We start from the raw sequence: 22230 nt of genomic DNA, 5'->3' as shown, positions 1-22230 counted from the left end.
CCTCTCATTGGTCATGTGACTTTTGTGAGCTTCCATCTTCTGTCCACAGGCGTTGTAACCTGTGCGTCTTCTGTCTAAATACAAAAGACGGGGGGAGCTTTGCTCCTGCGAGAGTGGCGTTGTGAAGGAACAAAACACTTTCACGGGGGCGCCTGGGTGGCTCAGTGGGTTAAAGCCTCTGCTTTCGGCTCAGGTCACGATCCCAGGGTCCTGGGATCGAGCCCCATGTCTGGCTCTGTGCTCAGCAGGGAGCCTGCTTCTGCCTCTTTCTCTGCCTGCTTCTCTGCCTACTTGTGATCTCTCTCTGTCAAAGAAATAAATAAAATCTTAAAAAAAAAAAAAAAAAAACACTTTCACGGTAATGCAGACTCTTGCATTCCACATAAAATGTGCCCTCTTCGGGGCGCGGAGGGATATTAGAATAATAGGCAGAGCACCCAGCCCAGGTGACAGTGTAGGTTCACACCTGAGAGACCAGGTGGGCAAGCCGCCAGCCCCTCTCTCAGGAAATCCACGGGGTGAGCCGTTTGGTGGCCAGGGATCAAAGACAGCCGGGTTCTGCGCTCCTGCGCTGCTGGGATCCTGACAGCTCTGGGACCCGCCTTCTCCGCTTGCCTTTCCCTCCCCTCTCCCGCCTCCCTCCCAAAGGTGGTTCTTTGTGCCCACGGTGGATCAAGGGACATCAGGAAAGCTCTCCGCCCTTGACCCTCTCTGTCCAGGGGCTTCCATTCGTGACTTGTGGCCTTGGTGAGCAGGACACGGTTTCTTGCAGGAGTGAGGAGGAGCAGTGGGGGCGGGGCTCGGCTGCACCCCTCACCCTGCGGGCGGTGGAGGGCGGAAGGTCCCGGCCCTGCGTTGGGGAGAGAGGTCCGCGGCCGCGCTCGGTGCTGTATGACTGCAAAGCGGCAGGGGGCGCCCGCGGCTTCTCTCCTGCGGACCCCGCGCACCCGCAATGCCGCCGGCCTTGAGCCCGCCCGCCGGCCGCCAACCCGCCTCCGCCCCCTCCGCAGAGCCCTGCGTCTTTGGGGGTTCTCCGTCGCTTCACCTGGCGCCTGGAGAGGCCTTTCTGGCCCACCCAGCTGACCGCGTGCTCCCGGGGGCTCCTCTTTTCTTACCGCACCACGGGAGACCAGGCCACCCAGCGCATGGTGGTACAGCCCTGCGCCGCAGGGGCTCAGCGCCTCCCCAGACCCACAGACCCTTACAGTCTTGAACGAAAAGAACAGGCAAAAGGAGAAGCCCCGAGGCATCTGGGAAGGAGGGCTAAGGGGGAGGGCGATGCTCCAGAAAAGGAAAGGACTCCAAGGTGTGCGGATACTTCCCACTCACCAAGCGCATTTTTGTGTGCTTTCTGCTTTATCTTATGTCCTCCCCTCAACAACCCCTTGGTCGATAGGCATCATAAGCCCATTTTGTTGATGGGCATCTGGAGGCTCAGAGAGAAAAACGAGTTCCCTCAAGATAACCCCGCTGGATGCCGGGAAGCCATGTTTTGTGCCTTTGTCCTAGTGAATTTTTTGCAGTACAGCGACCGGGAGAGATGCATGGAGACAAGCCGCCGGGGCTTTTGGGTAGAAGCTTCCCCCTTCCTGTCCGCCCTGCAGTCGGATGAGGCCTCAGGGGCCAAGGGAGAGGGAATGCCCCACACCTTCTGCCCTTGGCAGGGTTCATTCCTCACGTGGACACAGGTCATGGTCTTTGAGGGAAAGGGAATGGGTGGAGCACATGGGATGGGGGAAGGAGTTGTCTTAGAATTTGCCCTGGGCTGACATTTTCAAGTTGTACCTTTGAACGCTGTTAAAAAAAAAAAAAAAATCCTCAAAACTCACTTTCACAGGAGTTAATCATTCATTTCTCACCGCAGGCGGGATGACCTTTGGCATGCAGTTGGGATTTTGTTTGCTTTTCTTGAAAGTCCTGGAGTTTGTAGCTGGAACAGTGTCATTTAGATGGAAGAAAGGAATTTGAGGCGCAGTATAAGGCTTGGTTTTCTTTCCTCCACCTCCTGGGAGTCCGGAAGTTTGAGAGGTTTTGGATTCAGAACTCAAGCAAGTTGATCACCTGTGACTGTGGCTCTTATGGGTACTGAATGCCGGAGACAAGGAGACAAAAACATACCAAAAACAAAAAAACAAAACAAAACAACAACAACAAAAATCTAAGCCACCACCCATACTGCACCTGATTCCTTTAGGGTCATTCTCTTACCTGGGTGGCAGCTAAGTTCACCAACAGAGATCATTTGTTTTATTTCATTACTGTAGTACCCTAATTAGCTTTGCACATAGAGAGATGCAACTTAGGAACTTTTCAGTTTTAGTTTTTGAATCATTTAAAAGTTAATTGACCTCCTATAAGAATTAGGGAGGGCCAACTGGCTGTGTGACTTCGGCAAGTCACCCAACCTCTCTGGGCCTCAGAAGAGAAGTTACAAGACTCCTTCCAAGGTCCATGTTCTACAGCCTGTAATCCTGCAGCCCAGCTCCACTGGCTATTTTTGACCCAAGGTTTAGAAGGGCTTGTCAGGCCACACCCATCTCTCCAACATTCTGACAGCTGGCTGGACAGTCTCACCAGTGATCCCATGGGCACTCAAGCAGGAGATGCCCCAAGCAAACAGTTGTCCCCTCGTCTCACCTAACTTCTCTTCCTGGTACCCAGGTGCCCCCCTCAGTATCCTCTTCGATTTCCCTCTGTCTTCAACCTCCACATTCATCTGCTTCCTGAGACTGGAACATTCTAGTTGTGAAGTGCCCTCTGTTCCTACTCCCCCAACTTCTGCTGAGTTCAAGTCACCTCTCACCTGGACTCTTGCCACCACCTTCAATACCCCAACAGCCTCTCTCCTGTCACTCCCACTCTGATCGATACCAGGTCCGTCACGCCAACCCACGGGTCCGGCCAGCCTTTCCACACTGTCGCCACTTGAATGGTCTCCCATAGCCAACCCAGCAAACAACTGCCATCTGGGCCCTGTGTGAAATAGGCCCAACCTCACTTCTCCCCCACTTGTCCCTTAAGCACACTGAGCCCAACTCAGTGTTTCTTGCATCGTCGCAACTGTTCTTGTCTGGCCCCACACTCTTCACACTCTGTCTGGAACACACACAGCTACCTTGCCTGCTAAAACACCTCCCTCTTCATCAAGACCTGGTACGCATGCTGGCTTCTCCTTGAAACTTTCTAGGAGACCCCCATTAAGGATCAATTTCCCATGGATTCGTTCAGTCAACAGATCCTGAGCACCAGCTGTGTCCTAGGTGCTATTCCAGGCACTGAGAATTCAGTAGGGGCTAGAGATGTGTTCCTGCTCACAGGGAGCTTGCCACTGATGGCAACAGAATATAGCAAACAGACAAGGATATTACAGATTCCTGTAAGTACAGCGCAGGAGCCCTTGGCTCCACTGACTTCCTTACGGTCTGCAGTAACATGCCTATTTGCGATTAATTGTAAAGCATCTGGAGGAAGAAGCTAACTCGCATTTATCTTTGTAACTTCCATGATGCCTGACACCATGACTTGTCCGTGGCGGTGCCTCGGTATGTGTTTGTGAGGGGAGGGAACGAAGCGGGGGAGGGGGGGCAGGGCTGGATTTCGAAAGCATTCAACACACACTCCGGGCCACCAGTGGAACACCTACTAAGGTCTTCACTTGTTAAATTCAGAATCGAAGTAAAAGGAAATTCTCATCTGGGCAGGTGCCGTTTTCACAATCCCTAGAGATGGTGTTCGGTTTGAGAGACTGGCTCCAGACAGGAGAGGCGACAGAGGACACAGAAGGGCACTGCGCACACAGACCTGGGAGTTAGTCCCTGCTCTGCCATATGATCATTGAGAGAATTGGAGCATGTTCTTTAATCTCTCTGGGCCTTGACTTCCTCATCTGTGGAACGGGGATCAGAAAACCTGCCTCATGGAATTGGAAAACCAGATGGGACCGTGTGTGCAAATTTGCTTCTTAGACTGAAATAAAGCACCCTGTAACCATAAGATGGATTTCAGATTACTTGAGGTCCTTTCCCTGCTTTGTTTGGGAAACACTAAAACAGGCTGTCTGCTCCCTAAAGAGGAAAGCTGCTGGAGATAGGGATATTTTAAAATATTATGTCAAAATCTACCATTCTGGGTCCTTAAAGAGGAAAGAATCCTAGTCTCCCAGGGTAACCTTAGGCTGCCTGGAAAGCAGGTGGGTCTTTCTTACTCTTCCCTAAAATATATTCTCCTAGGATTGTCCCTCTTCCCACCGTTGGGATTTGTTGCTGCAAACACAGGAGAGATACAGTTGCCTTCAAGGACAAGCACACCCTGATGCCTCATGCTCCAGACATAGAATGAAGTCATCGCGTGCCCTTTGCCATGATTTGTCCCTGCCCGCACGTGAAATGTGCCTTGCCTACAGTCTCTACTCACCGAATCTAGACTGCAGAGGCATTGCAACTTCTCCCATAGCCCACTGTTCCTTCGCAGAAGGGTCTCAGAGTCTGTTCTACACCTTCAGTGCCTTCCAGAACTCACTCATCCCTGCAGCCCCCAGGCCACACTCACTCCAGTGGGGTTGGAATGGGAGAGAACGACTCGGCCTCAGGGTGTTGCCGCCAGAACCAAGCTTTGGAAGCAGACTGTCACTCCAAAAAGATGGAATTCCAGTAGGGGAGGGTCTGCGCTGGTGGCCAGCGCCACCAGCGGGAGATACACTCGCCCCTTGCCTGTCCAAATCTCCTGAGGGGTTCCAGAGTTTTGGCAGAAGTTGCCGCAGCATCTTAAATTGAGTCCTCTCAGAATGGCTCTTGACCATCGAGCCCTACTCTGAGGAAGAGAGGATATAAGAAATTACATGGACATATACACCCCTTCAGATCTTTGATACATGTTAACTGAACTGAAAGCAGGGGAGACATATACAAGTATGTAACAGTCTGTCCTTAGCACATTTTTCATTAGTGTGTTCTTGGTTCCTCCCTCACTCCTCCTGACCACCTCAATCAATTAGGGCCCCAGTGGGCATTTCCCCCAGTTTCTGCTCTCCCCTTCTCTCTTAACATACGTGTGCTTTTTAGGGTAGAGCAGGGATGGGGAGTAGAGGGCATCTCAGATAAGTGTCTTAGAATTTCAGGAACTGGAGAAAATGGAACAGAATCCTCTAGCGGTCTCCATTCTTGCCCTTCCCCCCACTTCCTGTTTATGTGGAGCGCAGTGGGATACCTGGCCCTTATGGGATTACAGAAGGAAAAGAAAGCCTCTGGAGAGCAGGCACTTAGAGAGTGGGGGGAGTCTCTGCTGCTGCGGCAGACAGAACACCATGCTTTCTGCAGGTTAGCTGCCGTAGCCAGGAGCTTGCTTGCCATAGCTTCCCTGTGCTGTGAGTTCCCACGCGTGAAAACCTTTTGCAGTGAGGTTCTGGCGGCCCCTGGCCTTGGGCACAATTGCTTCTGCATTCGCTTTCCATGAGGGGGTGCAGCATGGCAGGGGGTACACAGGATTTCCCTGCCACCACCATTTGGGATGAAAACAGAGAGCCAAAGGGAGCTCGCAGGAACCCTGCTGACAGGGACTTTCCACTGAGGACCTCGACCTGTGGCTTGACTTGCTCCTTAGTATGTGTGAAGACATTCCCCCCTCTAAGACTCAGTTTCCCCATCTGTAAAATGAGACCAGTAACACACATCTCGTGTGATTGCTGGTGAGAAAATTATGTGAAACATATCTGAAAGCACTTTGGTGAAGGTATAGTACAAAGCTAGTGCCCATCACCAGAGAGCTAACACACACACAGAACACACCTATTTTTTTACACTTTTAGAAACTGACGTACAGTAAAATCACCTGGTATGTGTGTGTGTGTGTACAGTTCTGTGCATTTTAACACATGTACAGATTTGTGTAACCATCACCAGAGTGAGAATATGGAGTATCATTGCCCCATTCAGTCACTGAAGGATGTTTAGTCACGACGCATTACTATTTTCATATTTTGCTGGCTCAATCTGCTAATATTTTGTTGAGGATTTTTGCATCTATGTTCACGAGGGATATGGATATGAAGTTTTCTGTTGTCACTATGTGGCTTTGGTCTTAGGATAATGCTGGCTGCTGAAACAAGTTGGGGAGTGCTCTTCCTTATTTGCCCTTCTACTTTTTTTTTTAATTTTTTAAAGATTTTATTTATTTATTTGACAGAGAGAACAAGCAGGGGGAACTGCAGGCAGAGGGAGAGGGAGAAGCAGGCTCCCTGCCGAGCAGAGAGCCCAATGCAAGGCCCCATTCTGGGACTCCATCCCAGGACCCTGGGATCATGACCTGAGCCGAAGGCAGATGCTTAATCGACTGAGCCACCCAGGCGCCCCTTGCTCTTACTTCTTGAAATGTTTGTGAGTATTCACTCGTGAGACCATGCAGGCCTGGAGATTTCTCTTTTAAAAGGTTTTTAAACTGTGAATTCAAAGTCTTTAATCATTATAAGACTATTCAGATAACCCTTGTCATCATGACTGAATTGATAGTTTGTGGTTTTCAAGAAATTAGTCCATTAGTCCATTCCATCTAAATTGTCAGATTTGTGTTTGTAGAGTCGTTCTCAGTAATTCTCTTATTACCTCATTAATGTCTACAGCACCTGTAGGCTTTCATACCTAATATCAGTGATTTGTGCTTTTTCTCCTTTTTTATTAGCCATTTATCAATTTTTTTGATCTTTTCAAAGAACCACCTTTTGGATTCATTGATTTTTCTCTGTTGTTCTATTTATCATTTCATTGGTATCAGTTCTTTTTTTGTACTCCCCCCTTTTTTTCTTGCTTTGTCCTAATTTTGCTCTTCCTGTTCTAGTCTCTTTTTTTTTCTTCTCTCTCTTTAAAAAAAAAAAAAAAGATTTTATTTATTTATTTGACAGAGAGAGACACAGTGAGAGAGGGAACACAAGCAGGGGGAGTGGGAGAGGGAGAAGCAGGCTCCCTGCTAAATGGGGAGCCCAATGTGAGACCCGATTCCAGGACCCTGGGATCATGACCTGAGCCGAAAGCAGATGCTTAATGACTGAGCCACCCAGGTGCCCCCCATTCTAGTTTCTTAAGGTATAAGCTTAGATGATCAATCTGACACCTTTCTTTTCTAATATAAGCATTTATGTTTTCTTCTAAGAACTGCTTTAGGTAAATCCCATAAATGTTGATGTATTGGGTTTTTATTTTCATTGAGTTGAAAATATTTTCTAATTTTCTTCAAGACTTTCTTTCTTTTTTTTTTTTAAACATTTTATTTATTTATTTATTTGACAGACAGAGATCACAAGTAGGCAGAGAGAGAGAGAGGAGGAAGCAGGCTCCCTGCTGAGCAGAGAGCCCAATGCGGGACTCGATCCCAGGACCCTGAGATCATGACCTGAGCTGAAGGCAGAGGCTTAACCCACTGAGCCACCCAGGCGCCCTCTTCAAGGCTTTCTAATGGATTGTTTGTAAATGCTTTAATTTTCAAGTGTTTAGACATTTCCCCACATATGTTTTTAAAATCATTAAACTTGGGGAAGCTGTAAAAATCTAAAGCCATTATTTTAGAAATGAATTAATTTATTGAGCCCCTCATGTAAAGCTGCATGAGACTTAGATCCAGCTTCCTTCAAGGAACTGATTGTTCAGGAGGAAAATGAAGACTCTTAGGTAAACAAATGGGATGCATGGTGTTCAATGATAAGAAGTTTCTACTGGTGAAGAGAAGGGCTGCCGGCAGCGGGCAAAGAGGGGCGGTCAGTCTCTTCCAGCCCAGTAGATCAAGGTCAAGGGTGTGAACTGGGCTTTAAGAATAGGTAGCAGTTCCATAGTGAAGATCTTAGGGTAGAACCATGTTGGTTAGAGGGAACTTTGCCTGGCAGTGGCAGTACACCCTGCCCTTGGGCACTTTCCCATGATGCCCCACTGAGCCTGCTACCAGTTGCTGCACTTGGCCTACTTAATTCACACATGTCTTCCAGAAACTGAAAGTAGCTCCTAAAGCCTATAGAGAAATAAGTAGCATTTTCTGGGCCAGGAGAAGGGAAGGTGGGTGACAAAGATAAAGCTAATAGCAAAAAAGTATTCTACTTCCTTCATATCTTGCCACCTCACAGATATGATCTGTCCTTCTGCCTTGTCAGAAATTGAGCTGAACTTGGAAGTTAAGGACTCAAAACACTAGAGCTACTCGTTGGCCAACCCTGGAGCATGCTGCCGGGTTGTGGACATGAGTGGAATTAGCCCTAGGATTTGGGCCTCTTGGGCCTACAGAAGTCAGGGGAATGCTAGAGTCACTGAAGCCAACGCAGAGTGGAATAGCAAGTGGTTGGAGAAAAGTATTTGCTCCTGCCCTAAGGGCTTGGGCTCACAGCATCAAGGAAGAGAGGGGTTCATGTGAGAATAAAATAGCTTCCATCCTCTTGAGACACAGGACAGCTCAACCACAGAGAAAGAATTCCAGGGGATCCATAATCACATCTTCTTCATTCTTTCTGGGGTTGTCAGTCATATTTCACCTTCTTTCCCATTTTTCTGCACAACCTGGTTTGCAGGGTCTGCTTTTAGCCTGCAAGAAAACAGACTAAAAGCAATGCTTCTGAGATTTTTGAATTTGCATTTTTCCCGTCAATTTACTTTTCACTTGCATATTTTGGTTTTTACTGAAGACTGATTGTGCATATGTTGGTGATTTAACAAGAAGGAAATATGCTTTAAGTCTCCTAGCAAAGATTAAAATAACTAGATTTAATTTTATAGGAAAAAAAATTTTAAGAAAATGGTTGACTTCTCATTGAATTTTGGGGAGCAAGTTACATAAACTCTCTTGGGGTGGCCACAACATGGGGAAGATAAGACAGCAATCTTAGCACCTAGCACAGCTGGGCAGATGTAGACACCTTGGTATGGAGCTCGACTGCATGAAGAAATAAAAGACACTACAAAATCCCACCATGGAATTTCCAAATGATGCCATGAAATTGTAGCTAATCTTGGCACCTACCATCTGGCCCCAAAATGAAAGGTCTATATGACCTGTTTTCTCATGCAAATAACTAGTTTGTTCTAAAGAGGAATAATTTTAAGGCAGGAGAAATTTTTAGGAAGAACCAGATTCTGATTTTATGCAATAAACAAGACCTCCTAAGGGATTTTATATTTTCCATGGTGCTTTATAGTTCATAAAGGACTTCAACAGGCCACATCTCTTTCAGATTTACCAGACTCACTCCCAGAAGAAAAGGCTGAGCAGGCATCAGTCACTCTGCCCTTACAAGTGGAGAAATGACAACTCCTAGAGAGTGAAGAAGTCCATGGCTTATAGGGACTAGAGGCAGTTTCAACCTTGTGTGTCCAGTTCTAACTAAGGTCTACTATGGCCTGGGAGACTATGGTCAAAGCTACTCCAAAGGAAGAGTTAACCTTTACATACTTATTAGTACATTCCTCTAAAGTGCCTACAAACATCTGAGTAATGGTTTCAAACTGCTATTTGATTCCTTTTCATGAGGAGAAAATGTGAGGTTTCACTGAAGTTAAATAGCGGTATATGCAGGAACTCCAGATGTATAATGGGGTGAAGTGAGGGAGAAAGGAGGAGTCAAGTGGACAGCTCTGAAGGCCGCTCTGGGCTTACTGGCTTGATTGCGAACTAAACTTCCCCATTGCACATTGCCTGTGGCTTGTGATGAAGCCTGCCAGCACACAGCTTCATGCCCCTGTGAACTCAACCAGGGCCTGGCTTGCAGATGGATCTGGCCCACTCAGGACAGATTATGACCTATTTTAAGGGATCCCTGCTTCCATTCAGGCTCCTCAAGTAAGCTTACAGCTCTTCAGGGCCAACCCTGCTCTGGGATAGGTTGCAGAAGACCCAGTCAGCCACAGCAAGTCTTAGGCTCTGCAGCCCTCAGCAGCACCGATGGGCAAGATGAACAGACATGGAGGCCTGTGTGTGTTGCGCACTGTTCCAGAAATCCCATGAAGAACCGAAGAGAGTCCTTACCTCAAGGCTTATAGTCTCGTTTCTCCTGTCTTTACTCCCAAATAACTGGCTCTGAAAAGGATTTGGTTCTCTGCCGTCTTTTCTTTCAGTGAATTCCCAAGGCAGCTCCATGGCTGCCGGAAAGCAGCGGGAGAAAAGCATCACATGGCTGGCCTGTGCTCCTCGGGGAGTTGCTCTGGGGGACTGCCTGGAGCATTGCCCCAGAGGCTTAGCATCCCCAGCTTCTGGGCACTGAGTGCTGCTCACCTGCTACTCCCAGTCACCTTGACAACCAAAAACATCCGCCGCCCCGCCCCTCCATTTTGAAATGGCAGTAAGGCTCTCACATGAAAATCACCAAATTCGTTTGATGACATTTTTGTTTCAAAATCTCTTACCCAATGCAAGTGGAGCCGGCAGACTGTGAACCGCAGGTACAGTTTGGCACACGACCTTTTTTGGTGTGGCTAAAGATGGTTTTCGTATTATTTTATTTTATTTTTAGTATTATTATTATTTTCATATTTCTAGAGGGTTGGGAGGAAGAGGAGGAGAGGAAGTGAAAGAGTCCACATTTCTTCTGTGGTCCAGGTAAAGGTCACAGTCCGTCAGGCAACGACCAAGGACTGCCAGGTGCTGATGATACCATGCCGGAGAAGTGCTCACTGTTGCCCCAAGGGGACAACAGTCCTGCGTGGGGGAGAATGAATGCACCCATGGTAAGTGCTGCATGTACAGTGATGGGGCCCCCATGTATGGAAGCACAAAAGAGGGGCACCCGGCTCAACCTTGGGGACTTTAGGAGTGCAGATAAGGGGAGCCTTCCAAGAAGAGGTGGCAAGTGAAATTAACCTGGAAAAAGAAGTAGGTACGAGCCAGGAGAAGGGTGTGCTGAAATGGGGAAAGGGCAGGGTGCAGGGTGGGTAGAAAACACAGCCCAGGCAGGGAGACAGAGACAGAGAGGGGAAGAGAACACAAAGGCTGTTAGCAGGACACAAGGTAGAGAGTGTTACGAGCTGAAGCTGGAGGGGGGCTGTGGGCCATGCTCAAGAACTTTGGGCCTCCCAGCTAGATGCTTGGACGTTACCCAGGTTCAAATGCTGGCCCCATCACTCGGTCTCTGTGTGACCTGAAGCAAACCTTTCTGTGCCTCAACTTCCTCACCTGTAACACGTGCTTAAGAGGAGGACCTGTGTTAGAAGGTGGCCGAGAACACTGAATGGCACAGTCCATACCAAGCATGCAGGACCATGCTGGCTCAGGATTCAGACTCAGCAGACGTGGTAGATGTAGCTCTGGGGGCCACCGCTCATTTGCTCTCAGCCACAGGAAGGCAGTAAGAAGCTGTGAGCACCTGCTGTGTGCCTGTCTCTACCTTAAGCTCTAGGAGTACAAGGGGTCTTACTGGTCTCGTGACGTCCGTCTGAGACCTGGACCTTGCAGAAATCCAGGCAAGAAGTGCTAGGACGATGAGGTTCCCTGGTGCCAGTTGCTGGCGCTCAGGAAGTGGTCAGCGTTCCTCCCCTTGCACTGAAGACACCCAGGGGTCTGAGCATGTGTGTTTGCATCTGAGGGCCCACGAAGACAGGAGGTCTGGGGCAGGAGCATGAAGGACTCCTCAGTTCAAAAACTGCATGCTTCCTTCTTTCTCTTAAAAAGAAAATAATCAAATCTGATTTAAGAGCAGAGAAAAATAGTGAGCCTTCACCAGACCCGATTCGCACTCGATCATGGACAACTTCTCCTGGCTTCAGTGACCCTTTCAGGTCATCAGTTCTCTGGAATGTATTCGGGCTCATTGCAATTCTTCAGAGGCTCCCCGACTCCTCCCACAAATAACACGTCTTCCTACAGGTGTGGTCCAGTCTGGAGCAGAACCTCTAGAAGCGGGAAGCCCATCACGCATGAGTTGTACCCGCCTGGGTTTCTTCGCCTGGAACAGAACAGAGTCCACACGATGGGGAGGGCTTCCCCTGGACAGAAAAGTAGACCCTTCCTGCCCTTCCTTGTGGGGAGTCCCTCTGGCCGCTCCCCAGAAGCAGAGAGAGCCCCTGCTTCTGGAAAGCCCCTCTGAGGCTTCTGTGCTTCTAAGCTGGTGGTGACCTCCAGGGTCAGCAGCCTCTCTGGACAGGTTGGCCGCATGGCACTGGCCTGCTGTGGGAGCACTGAGGACTCAGTCCTCCTCCTGAGTGTGGTTGGGGGCTACCCAAGATGCCTGTGGTCCAGGTCCTGTCATTCCCACTGTCAGAGCAGGCCGGCACCGGCAGCTGGCCACCTTGGTCACCCAGCCCAGGGCCCACGCAAGTCAGACTCTGACTCTGCAATCTCTAAGTGCTCTGGGCTCCTTTGAAAGGGAGAACATTATATTCGATATTATTATACAGTAATGAGAAAGTGTTCTTGCGTTCTGCGGCTTTCTGGCTGAGTACTTTGTGCCCCGTGAGGAAATAGGCTCTTATTTATTTTCCCTCCAGAATATTAAAGTTGACAGCATAGAGACTTAGGTCTGTGGTCATTTCCAGACCGTTGGCCTTTCCCTGCCCCACCCTCTGCTCCTCATCCACCGTGTCGCCTGCCCCTGGGGCTTCAGGCTCTCAAAATTGATTCCCCAGGTTCTTAGCTGGTTGTGTACTGTCTAAGCATTTTGCTCTGATGTGTCCATTTAACTCTCACAATAGCCCTAGGAGGTACAGATTACCACTGTTGTCGCTTTGCTGTTGAGGGGACAGCCTAGAGAGGTTCTGTAACTTGCCCAGGGTCACACAGTAAGTGGCAGAGCACAGATTCAAACCCAGCCATCTGGTGCCATAATTTGGGCTCTTAACCTGCACTATTCAGCCTCCAGCTCTGGTGCTGTTTCTGTGTGAGTCTCCGTAGAGAACAAACTGGGGGCATTGTCATGCTTAGCATCTGAGCCAATGGAGAGTGTGGGGCCTAGCAGCACCATGGATCAGCACTGACCTTGTGGAAGCTTTAATCCAAGGTAGACAAAACTCTCCTTTCTTTCGAGGATGTTCCCAGAGCTCTTCAGGTCACCCCACAGTTTGAGTGTCTGAAATCCCTCCCGGAAGCCCAGCGCCTCCAGACCCATTCCTAGGATCCTCAGAGCTGCCGCTCCAACCACGGCTGTGGGCATCCCGGTGCCAGGGCCCGGGCTCTGGGGCCTGCTGTCTGGGCACGGCCGGCAGTGGGCCATGGCCACCCTCCCCAGGAATGCCCTGTTGATATCTCCGGGTCTGGGCCCATCTCCGGGTTCGCGGAAAGATGTGTATCTCCTCTCACAGAGGGGAGCCTCACTGGTTGCTATGTTGGTGTCTTTATTTTGCCCGGTAGTCTTTATTTTGCCCGGTAGCGTGTGCATGTGTCAAGGCTCATGTCTAAATATGGAAGGGTACCAAAATGAGCATAAAGTGTGTTAAAGTTTGTGTGCAAGAGAGGCTGGAGGTGTATAGCTGTGTATCCACGTGTGTGTGTGTGTGTGTGTGTTTATATGTGGACACACTCTCGTGGTGGCTTTCACACAACTGTTGCTCCTAACCACCGTGGCACTCCTCCCTTGCTGCTCTAAGGCAATGTTCCAAGGTGATCTGGGCTCTGGCCTTGCACAAGGAGGCAGCTTAGTTCTTTGTGGGCTTGGTTTTGTTCTCGCAGGAAGCAGCCCCTTCAACTTTCCTGATACTCCATTGATTTGAGCTCCAGCCATGGGGACTGTCCCCTACCCCCCACCCCTCACCCCACACACATCAAAGGGAGCTGGCAAACATGGGGGTTTCGGGGCAGTTTGGGAGCCAAAGAAGGATGGTGCCGAAAGGGTCCTCTGAGTCATGGCAAGACCATGGGCCTGAATTTCGGCATTTCATCCCCCATCTCCTATGGACCGGACCCTCTCCTCCCACCTCCCCATGGGTGCAACTCCAGAGTGAGGGCTTGCCCCTCCCCAGTCTTTCTGATTGGTTCACAGTGGGGCATAGCATCACTCTCTGAGTCTGCCTCCAGCCACTGCTCTGGGTCTCTGGAGATTTCACTCCTAGCCTCCACATCACCTTGCAAAGCTGGGGGAACTGGGAATCCAGGACTGTTAAAACCTGGACTACTTTGGGGTCTGATGGAGAGGGAGCTACTGGGCTGCTGGTGGGCTCCTGGGGGAGAGGTTGGAGATGGGGTCTGCAGCCTGGCAGGGAGAGCAGCTCTTGGCTTGGTTGCAAGGGTGTGACACCAAGTCCCTGCTCTCACACTGCCTGGTGTCTGCCTCGGCATCTGTGGCCAGCTGTGCCAGGCAGTGGACTACTCTCTGGCCCCTAGGCTTAGGCAGTGTGCCTCCCAGCGAGGACTCTGCGGTGATGAAGAGAGCAATCAGAAAGCTCTGTGACCTCAGAGTTTAATTGCTTCAGCACCACTGTGACTTTGTTACTTAATCTGTAAAATGGGGATAATGATAGGTTTATGTAAGAATTAAATGAGTTCCCGTACGTGAAGCATTTGGAAGAGTACTGGCATGTCAGAAGCACTTAGCAATTGTTATTAGGAAACTATCCCAAAGGTCAGTCTGGCCTTTTCCTAAGGTCTGCTGGGGATGGGGTGACACTGGGGTGGGGTGGGGTGGGAGTGGGTCGGGGGAGACTTGTCTTTTATGGTGACTAGGCTCTTGGAAGAAGGGAGGGGCAGTGCCTTTCACCCCTGGAAAGGATTCCCAGAGTGCTGGCATTACTGAGTGCATCCAGGATGCCTGGTGGACCCAGACCAGGGCTGCCCCCCTGTAAAGGCAGGTGAGGGCTGCCAGCAAAACCTGCTCTCCAGGGACAGAACTGGCCTCTCCCTGCTTGCCTTTCGTCTTTGAAGTCTTTTCTTAAAGGTCAGTAGAACAGAGAGACCCCTCTAGAATTTGTCTCTGGTGATAAAGCCAGCCAACATAGGCTCTAAAAATAAACCTTAATAAGATTTTAGGTAAACACTTTCCACAATAATTCAGATCACGATTCTTTTTTCATTCCTAGAGCAAAGTGACCTATAATGGAGCCTATTCCCGCAGAGGAAATGTCAAAGGCTTCCAGAGTGCCAGGCTGAATTTGGATAAGTCTCCTCCACTCTGTTCTAGGGGGGCCCAGCCTTGCCAGGAGGACCTGCAGTCTTGTGTGAGAGGCCCCCTCCAGTCCATCCGTCACAGTATCCCACACTCCTACCCGGCCCCCGCTACCCCTGCGGGGCCCAGTAAACAACCTGAGCCCTTTGTGGTGTTTCTATACCCAGAGGCAGGCCGGGACCCTGTCTTTGCTTTGCTACAGTTCTCTTTTCCCCCAACATGTGCTCTCTCAGAGGTGGTGTTTGGGGACTGCGAGTCTGTCCAGTTTACCAGGACTCGGGGGGTGGTGGTGGTGGTGGTGGTGGTGGTGGTGGTGGTGGTGGTGGAGGGGCAGCCCAGACTGGACACACAGGGTGGTACCGGAGGCGTGGAAGGCCCAGAAGCCGGGCCCAGGCTACGGGTATGAGCAGCATCTGCAGGCTGACTGGGACCTGCCAGCAGGGGCATGGTGCAGACTTCTCCTTTGAGTGGCTTCACACTGCAAAGCGAGACTAGGTCAGCGGGGTGCTGGGATCGCCGTGAATGGCACCCGCCTTCCCCTGGGGTGATCTAGACAGGGTGGCTATAGGAGGTGGGGGAGAGCAGAAGGTAGCGGGCGGGGAGAAAAGGGAGGAGGAGTTAGGGAGTAGAGAGAGAAAGAGGAGGAGGAGTCAGGGGTGTGTCGAGGAGAGGGACTACAAAGGCCGCTCCCGCACCGACGCACCCCGCACTCCCTGGCCCCCACCACGCGATGGCCGGTAGGGCCCGCTGTCCTCGGCACCGGGAGAAGTGCAGGGGCGGCGGGAAGGGCTGGGGCAGGAGAAAGCGGGTGTGGCCGGAGCACAGAAATGGGGAATACGGGAGGGCGGGGGGGAGGAGACGGCGCCTGGTTGGAGCGACGCCCTGGGGGCAGAGGGGGCGGGGCGAGGGCGGGGCGGAGGACGCGCACCGCTCCCACCTGCGCCGCAGCCTCCAGCCTCCCGCGCGTCCGCCCCGCCTCGGAGTTGCCTCCCACTTACTGGTATTTTCTCCCTGCGTGCAGTGGAATGGTGGAATGTTTTCACCCTTTCCTTCCTGGAGCTGGGCCTGAGGCCGACTGTCTCCGCGAGAATGAAATGCTATTGTTCTCTCGCCTCTGCCTGGGTCTGGGATTTGAGGATGGAGAAGATGCATCCTCTCATAATTAATTAATGTAGGTGTCTGTCACTGTGGTCACAACTGGCCCCAGGCAGAGCAGAGACGGGGAAATCTGGCCCGAGGGAAGGGAAATAATAACCACAACCTAGATGGGCCGCCTCCTTCTCCAACTACTAAGTGATGGACCCAGCCCGCAGTGGTCAGTCCTCTCTTAGGCCCCCATGGTGCCACCAACCACCTACTTAGCACTCGGGGTTTTTTTGCCCATTTTTTTTTTTTCTTAATTTTATTTATTGGGCTCTCTGCTCAGCAGGGAACCTGCTTCCCCTTCTCTCTTTGCCTGCCTCTCTGCCTACCTATGATTTCTCTCTGTCAAATTAAAAAAAAAAATCTAAAAGACTTTATTTATTTGACAGACAGTGAGAGAGGGAACACAAGCAGAGGGAGAGAAAGAAGCAGGCTTTTTTTTTTTTTTTTAACATTTTATTTATTTGACAGAGAGAGATCACAAGTAGGCAGAGAGGCAGGTGGAGAGGGGAGGAAGCAGACTCCCTGCCAAGCGGAGAGCCGGATGCGGGACTCTATCCCAGGACCCTGAGATCATGACCTGAGCCGAAGGCAGAGGCTTAACCCACTGAGCCACCCAGGTGCCCCAAGAAGCAGGCTTCTTGATGAGCAGGCAGCCTGATGAAAGGTTGGATACCAGGACCCTGAGATCATGACATGAGCTGAAGGCAGATGCTTAAGGACTGAGCCACCCAGGTGCCCCTACTAAGCACTTGTTATGTTGCTCCACTTAACCTCCAGAGGCACTCCCAAATCAGCTAGTATTAGCCCCATTTTACAGATCAAAAAACTGCAATTCAAGGAAGTTAGGTAACTTGCCTCCAGTCACACAGCCAGCAGCAGGAAAAGCTCACATTTGAACCCTGATCTCTCACCGACTTTGCAATGTTTTCCTGTGTACCAGGCAGTCCCTCCTGATTCTTTTGTGTTCCAACAATTGGTTTCCTCCTCAGCCTCTCCTTCTCTCTATCCCATCCCCAGCCCTGCCTTACTGCCTTTTCTACCTGACTTCTCCATTATAATGTGTTCTATGAGAAGGGTCTGAGACTTGTTCACACTGAAGTTTCAGTGACTAATAACAGCCTGAAGTGTTTTCCTTCTCCTCCCTCCTCAAGTTTTGCCTGGGTGGCTCAGTCATGAAGTATCTGCCTCCGGCTCAGGTCATGATCCCAGGGTGCTGGGATGGAGCCCTGCATTGGGCCCCCTGCTCATGGAAGGCCTGCTTCCCTCTCTCCCTCTCCCCCTGCTTGTGTTCCCTCTCTCTCTGTCAAATAAATAAATAACATAAAATCTTAGAGGGGGAAAAAAAAAGATTTGACTTTTAAGTAGAATCCAGTCCTCAAGTTCGAAGACAGGTTCTTAAGGAAAAATTGATCTAAGTGACAGCCAGGGATGTGGGGCAGTACTATAGGGGCAGCTAGCCCTGCAGGTGCCCATGCAAGACATAGGCAAGCCTCATTCCATCTGTGGCCACAGCTTTAGGACGCGGGTCTGGGAAAGATGAGTGACTTGAACCTTAGCTGAGAACCTGCTGCATGCCTAGCATGTTCTGCCATGCACGTCACCAATGTTAGCCCGTGATTCCTCCAAGCTGCCCGAGAGATGGTTCCTACTCACCCTTCTCACAGACAAGAAAACCCGGGTCTCCAAGAGGAAACAACGTGCCTGAGAAAGTGCTGCAAGTGAGCTGAGTTGGAATTCAACCCCATTCATTCATTAGGTGTATTTGTGTTATTTTGCTGTGTGTGAGCATATGGAGAAGAGATATAATCCTTCTCTCACCTACTTCTGCTCCCCAAGCAGGCGACTAGATATGAAGTGATTAGTACAATAAGGTGGCGTATGATAGTCTGATAGTCACTCTGTGGGGTGCTGTGGATGGGTCATAAATGCTAACTAGGAGGTCAGTCCTACCTAGGGGCACGTGGTGGGGAAGGGCAAGGAAGCCAGGGAAAAAAAGAAAGTCTTCTTGAAAGAGAGGTAGGGAGCCAGGCCTTTTTCCTCCCTGGAACTGGTGTTGCCTTCAGAACCTCTGTGGCCTGGGGGAGGGGCGCACCTAGGCCTCAAAGGGCTCCTCTTTAAATGTCCCTTGACTCCCCTGCTTTGGGCCACCTGACTTCATTGCAGTGCTCCGAGGATTATTAGATAACTAGGAAGTGCCTTATACTTCTGGTGGATTGGGGCAGCCTAAATGTACAGGAATCATCTTTTTTTTTTTTGCTTTTCCAGTTCAACAGAGGATGATTTTAAAATATGCTTGACTTGGAGCACAAGGATTTGGAAAAAAAAAAATGTGGGAGCTGGAGGTAAAAATGGAAAATAGATGAAACCTAAAGTATTTCCAAGGTGTCTTTCTCTGTGTTTCTGTTTTGCAGGTTTTAAAAGCAGAATTAAAGTGTCAAGCAGAGGGAAATTTCTCTGATGCGGCATTTACATAAGAAACACGTTCAGAAAAAGAGGCTGTGATTCTGAAGGTGTCCTTATTATACTGCACTAAAAATCTCCCTTGGGATCGGAGGAGGTTTAAATTAGTCCGGGAGAGGAGAAAATCATATCCCCCCTTTTCAATTGGCAGATCTCTCCCCAAACCGAAAATTTTCCCGGAAGAGATGGCCACACTGTGTTCAGGAGCAGACAAAGCCCTCTTTGTGTAAGGGCTCCACCTTCTCGAGCCCTGGGTGAAATTCCCTGGCTCCTCCCAGATCCGTTTCACAAGTCCTGACATTGCCGACATTGCCCTTGGTCATCATGGGCCCCAGCATAGCTCTCAAGGAGGCCCTCGTTAGTGGCTGTGTATTTTGCTCTGGAAATGCATCCACAGGCTATTTAGTTGACTTAGGAAATCAAAGTCAGTGGGAGTAGTGCAAAATGTCATGCACTTTCACAAGCCCATGTTATGTATGTATGTGTATATGTGTATATATTCGCTCCAACACCTACCAGATATTTGCTTGCTAAACTGAGTAGAATTTCACATACAAGAGTAATGCTGTGTACACAGTGTTCTGATCACCTACTGCTACATAGCAAACTCCCCTAAGCTTGGTGACCTAAGCAGCAACCATCTGATTATGTATTGTGATTTTTGTAGAACAGGAATGAGGCAGGGCTCAGTTGGGTGATTCTCCTCCAGGTGGCATCAGCTGGGATCACAGGTGGCGATCAGCTAGTGATGAGGCTGATCTAGAGGGTCCAAGACAATATTGTTCACATGGTACCTTGGCAGGGATGGCTATCGGGGCATGTAGACAGAAGGCCCCTCCACGTCGTCTCTCCAGCAAGATGGCAGGACATCTTACATAACAGCTCAAGTGTCCAACCCCAAGTGTGCATAAAGCCAAGATGGACAGGACCTAGTGAAGGCCTTCCTTTGGACCCCCAACATTCTGAATTTCTTCCTCACCCTCTTTCCCCTTACATTACCCTGGTCTGCCTTAGACACCCATTTACTGTGCCCAGAACTGCCACAGTGTCATTGCTGCTGCAGTGAAGTCACCACGTGGCCCAGAAACACAGGGAGAGGAAACAGACCTCACCTCTCCATGGGAAGAGAACCAAAGAGCTTGTGTCCGTCTCTGGCCCAGTGGCCAATGACAGTACCAGCAGACTGAACTTTCTAGGAATAATGGTAGACTACATGGAACCATCAAATCTGAAATTTGGAAGGCATCTTAAAGATCCTCTCATTCAACCTTCTAATTTTACAGAGAAATGAGGCTAGGAAATATCCAACAACCTGAGTTACAAGCCCTGATTGCAAAGGCAAGCCTCAACCGCAAGTGTTCAAATCCCAGATTCAAGAAGAGATGTACTGCGTACTAGGTTCACAGAGCAGCCCTTCCACTGGTGGGAGAGGGGCGGAAGTTCAGGGTTACACAGTTGTTGGTGTCCAAGAGTTTGTAATTCAGCAGAGGGGAGGGGGAGGAGCCCAGAAAGGTAGGTAGCATAAGAAAATAAGATTTGTAAAGAACGTACCATGAACATCTACAGGATAAATCTCATTTGGCAAGGGGGTTTGGGAAGGGATTTCTGAAGACCTGGATTGATACGAGCCTTTAAGGATGGGTGAAACTTTGGACTGCTGTGATAGGATAGCCCCAGGGTCTTCCCGCCAGAGCACATCAAGAGTGAAAGGAGCCAGAACAGCCATAGATGAGGGTGAGTGTTGCATCGTCCCCGGCTCCGACCCAACCACCCTGGAGAGCCAGAGCGCACACTGTTCACGTGGACGTCTAGCCCTGCAACCAGCCTATAGCGGTTAGCTCAGGTGTTTTACAGCAAACTGTAAGCAGGGTTTGCTTTCTGCTCTTGGCCAGCTGTTCTCAATGCTGACTGCATATGAACATCTCTGCAGGTGTCTTTAGAATATCCAGATGCCTGGATCCTACCTCAGAATGAAAAAGTTAGATTCTCTGGGAGGAGACCCAGGAATTGATTTTTTTTTTAAATCACTTTCTAGGTGATTTTATTTTATTTTTAAGATTGTATTGATTTGTCAGCGCAAACACAAGGAGGTGGAGTGGCAGTTTGTCCCCTGAGCAGGAAGCCCGACGTGGGACTCCATCCCAGGACCCTGGGATGATGACCTGAGCCAAAGGCTTAACCGACTGAGCCACTCAGGAGTCCCACACCAGGTGATTTTAATGTCCTGGAGCCATATTCCCCAAACAGTAGTGCACATCAGGGTCACATGGAGGGCTTATCAAAACACAGATTACTGGCTCCCGCCCCCAGTGTTTCTGTTTTAGAATCCAGAAAACCAAAAATTCTGGGAAGGGGGCTCAAGGATTAGCATCTCTAATGCATTCCCACGTGCTGGCCATGTCGCTAGTCCCTGGAGCACACTCTGAGGACCACTGGTCCAAACAACTGATCTACCCAGTTACACACTGAATCCACCCTTCAGAAATGCTATCATTGGAGACAGAACTCAGGGGGCACCTGGGTGGCTCAGTCGGTTGAGTGTCTGCCTTTAGCTCAGATCATGATAACAGTGTTCTGGGATCAAGCCTGGAGTCAGGCTCCCTGCTCAGTGGGGAGTCTGCTTCTCCCTCTTCCTCCCCTGTGCTCATGAGCTCTCTCTGTCTCTCCTTCCCATTCTCTCTCTAACACCTACTAGATAAAAAAACAAATAAGTAATCTTAAAAAGAAAAGAAAAAAGAGAACCCAGGTTGCAGACTGTATAGAAAGCCCTGCTGAGCCAAGCGTGGTCCATCCCTGGGCTGGCACTGGCAGCACCTGGTTGCTTGTTAGAAAACATAGACTCCCAAGCCGCAGCCCAGACTCCACGATTAGAATCTCTTAACGAGATTGCCCAGCTGATTTGGAGGCGCAGTAGTTTGACAAGCTCTGCTCTTGAGCTAAGTTCTGAACATTAATTCCTCATGGACACTTAAACCTTGATACTGTCACAAGAGAAGAGATGTTCAGGCACGGCAGATATAATGACTTAACCTACGAGGGGGCAGTGGCACATGGGTAGCACTAAAATTGCAGAGCTTGCTAATATAGAAACGATGAATTGGAAAATAGCAACTAAGTAACAAAATTCAACAGGCCTTGTGTACATGTTTTGTTCTGTTCGGTAGACTTTTGCCATTTACTAAGCATTTTTATCATGTGGTTGGTTCTACATCTATTTAAAAATGCTGAAAACAACCAACTCAAGCACATTGGAAACTCTAGCTACTTAACTATCAGGAGGACCCCTCCTACCAGTGGGTAGCCCCAGGCCATTGGCATGGCATTTGGCCTAGTTCCAGACAGGATGAAGCAGCTGTTTTGAAATCAGGTATTGTTTACCTCTGTCACACTGCTTTGATGCCCACTCAAAACTGAGTGGTTCCAACTGCCTCTCAGTTTACTGCCTCAGGGTTTTCTTCCTCTTCACCACTTAGAGAGTAAGGATCCATTCAGCAAAACCCATTTCTCCCACTGGGTTTGGAATTCCGTCTTATTATCAAGTGACTTGCTCTAAACCAGCTACATTTACGCATTGC

General features: G+C 49.6%; 1 protein-coding gene and 3 long non-coding RNA genes across 5 annotated transcripts in view; 3 read left to right on the top strand and 1 right to left on the bottom strand.

Annotated features, from left to right (window-relative positions):
* MAB21L3 (mab-21 like 3) overlaps positions 1 to 12468 on the top strand; it is a 45868-nt gene extending 33400 nt beyond the window's left edge. The window contains exons 7-8 of the mRNA XM_082684961.1: positions 10561 to 10688; positions 11824 to 12468. Coding sequence (XP_082541087.1) covers positions 10561 to 10677 — 117 coding nt within the window. The 3' untranslated portion in view covers positions 10678 to 10688; positions 11824 to 12468. The remainder of the gene's footprint in view (positions 1 to 10560; positions 10689 to 11823) is intronic.
* Positions 483 to 2142, top strand: LOC309841678. Its single transcript, XR_014299247.1, has 2 exons — positions 483 to 747; positions 1865 to 2142. It is a non-coding gene; the product is annotated as an uncharacterized lncRNA (long non-coding RNA).
* Positions 7548 to 10233, bottom strand: LOC309841679. The gene is made up of 2 exons (XR_014299248.1): positions 9991 to 10233; positions 7548 to 8553 (listed from the first exon to the last, which is right to left on the bottom strand). It is a non-coding gene; the product is annotated as an uncharacterized lncRNA (long non-coding RNA).
* A 3183-nt stretch (positions 12469 to 15651) lies between the features above and the next one.
* Positions 15652 to 18571, top strand: LOC309841676. 2 transcript variants are annotated; one of them, XR_014299245.1, is made up of 3 exons: positions 15652 to 15786; positions 17823 to 17913; positions 18461 to 18571. It is a non-coding gene; the product is annotated as an uncharacterized lncRNA (long non-coding RNA). The 2 variants fall into 2 exon arrangements; XR_014299246.1 differs by having other exon boundaries at positions 17708 to 17913.
* The last annotated feature ends 3659 nt before the right edge of the window (positions 18572 to 22230 follow it).

The sequence above is a fragment of the Mustela nivalis genome (genome assembly GCF_964662115.1).
Source record: "Mustela nivalis genome assembly, chromosome: 10".
In the NCBI taxonomy this organism is placed as follows: Eukaryota; Metazoa; Chordata; class Mammalia; order Carnivora; family Mustelidae; genus Mustela; species Mustela nivalis.
This window is presented reverse-complemented; position numbering and strand designations above follow the sequence as displayed.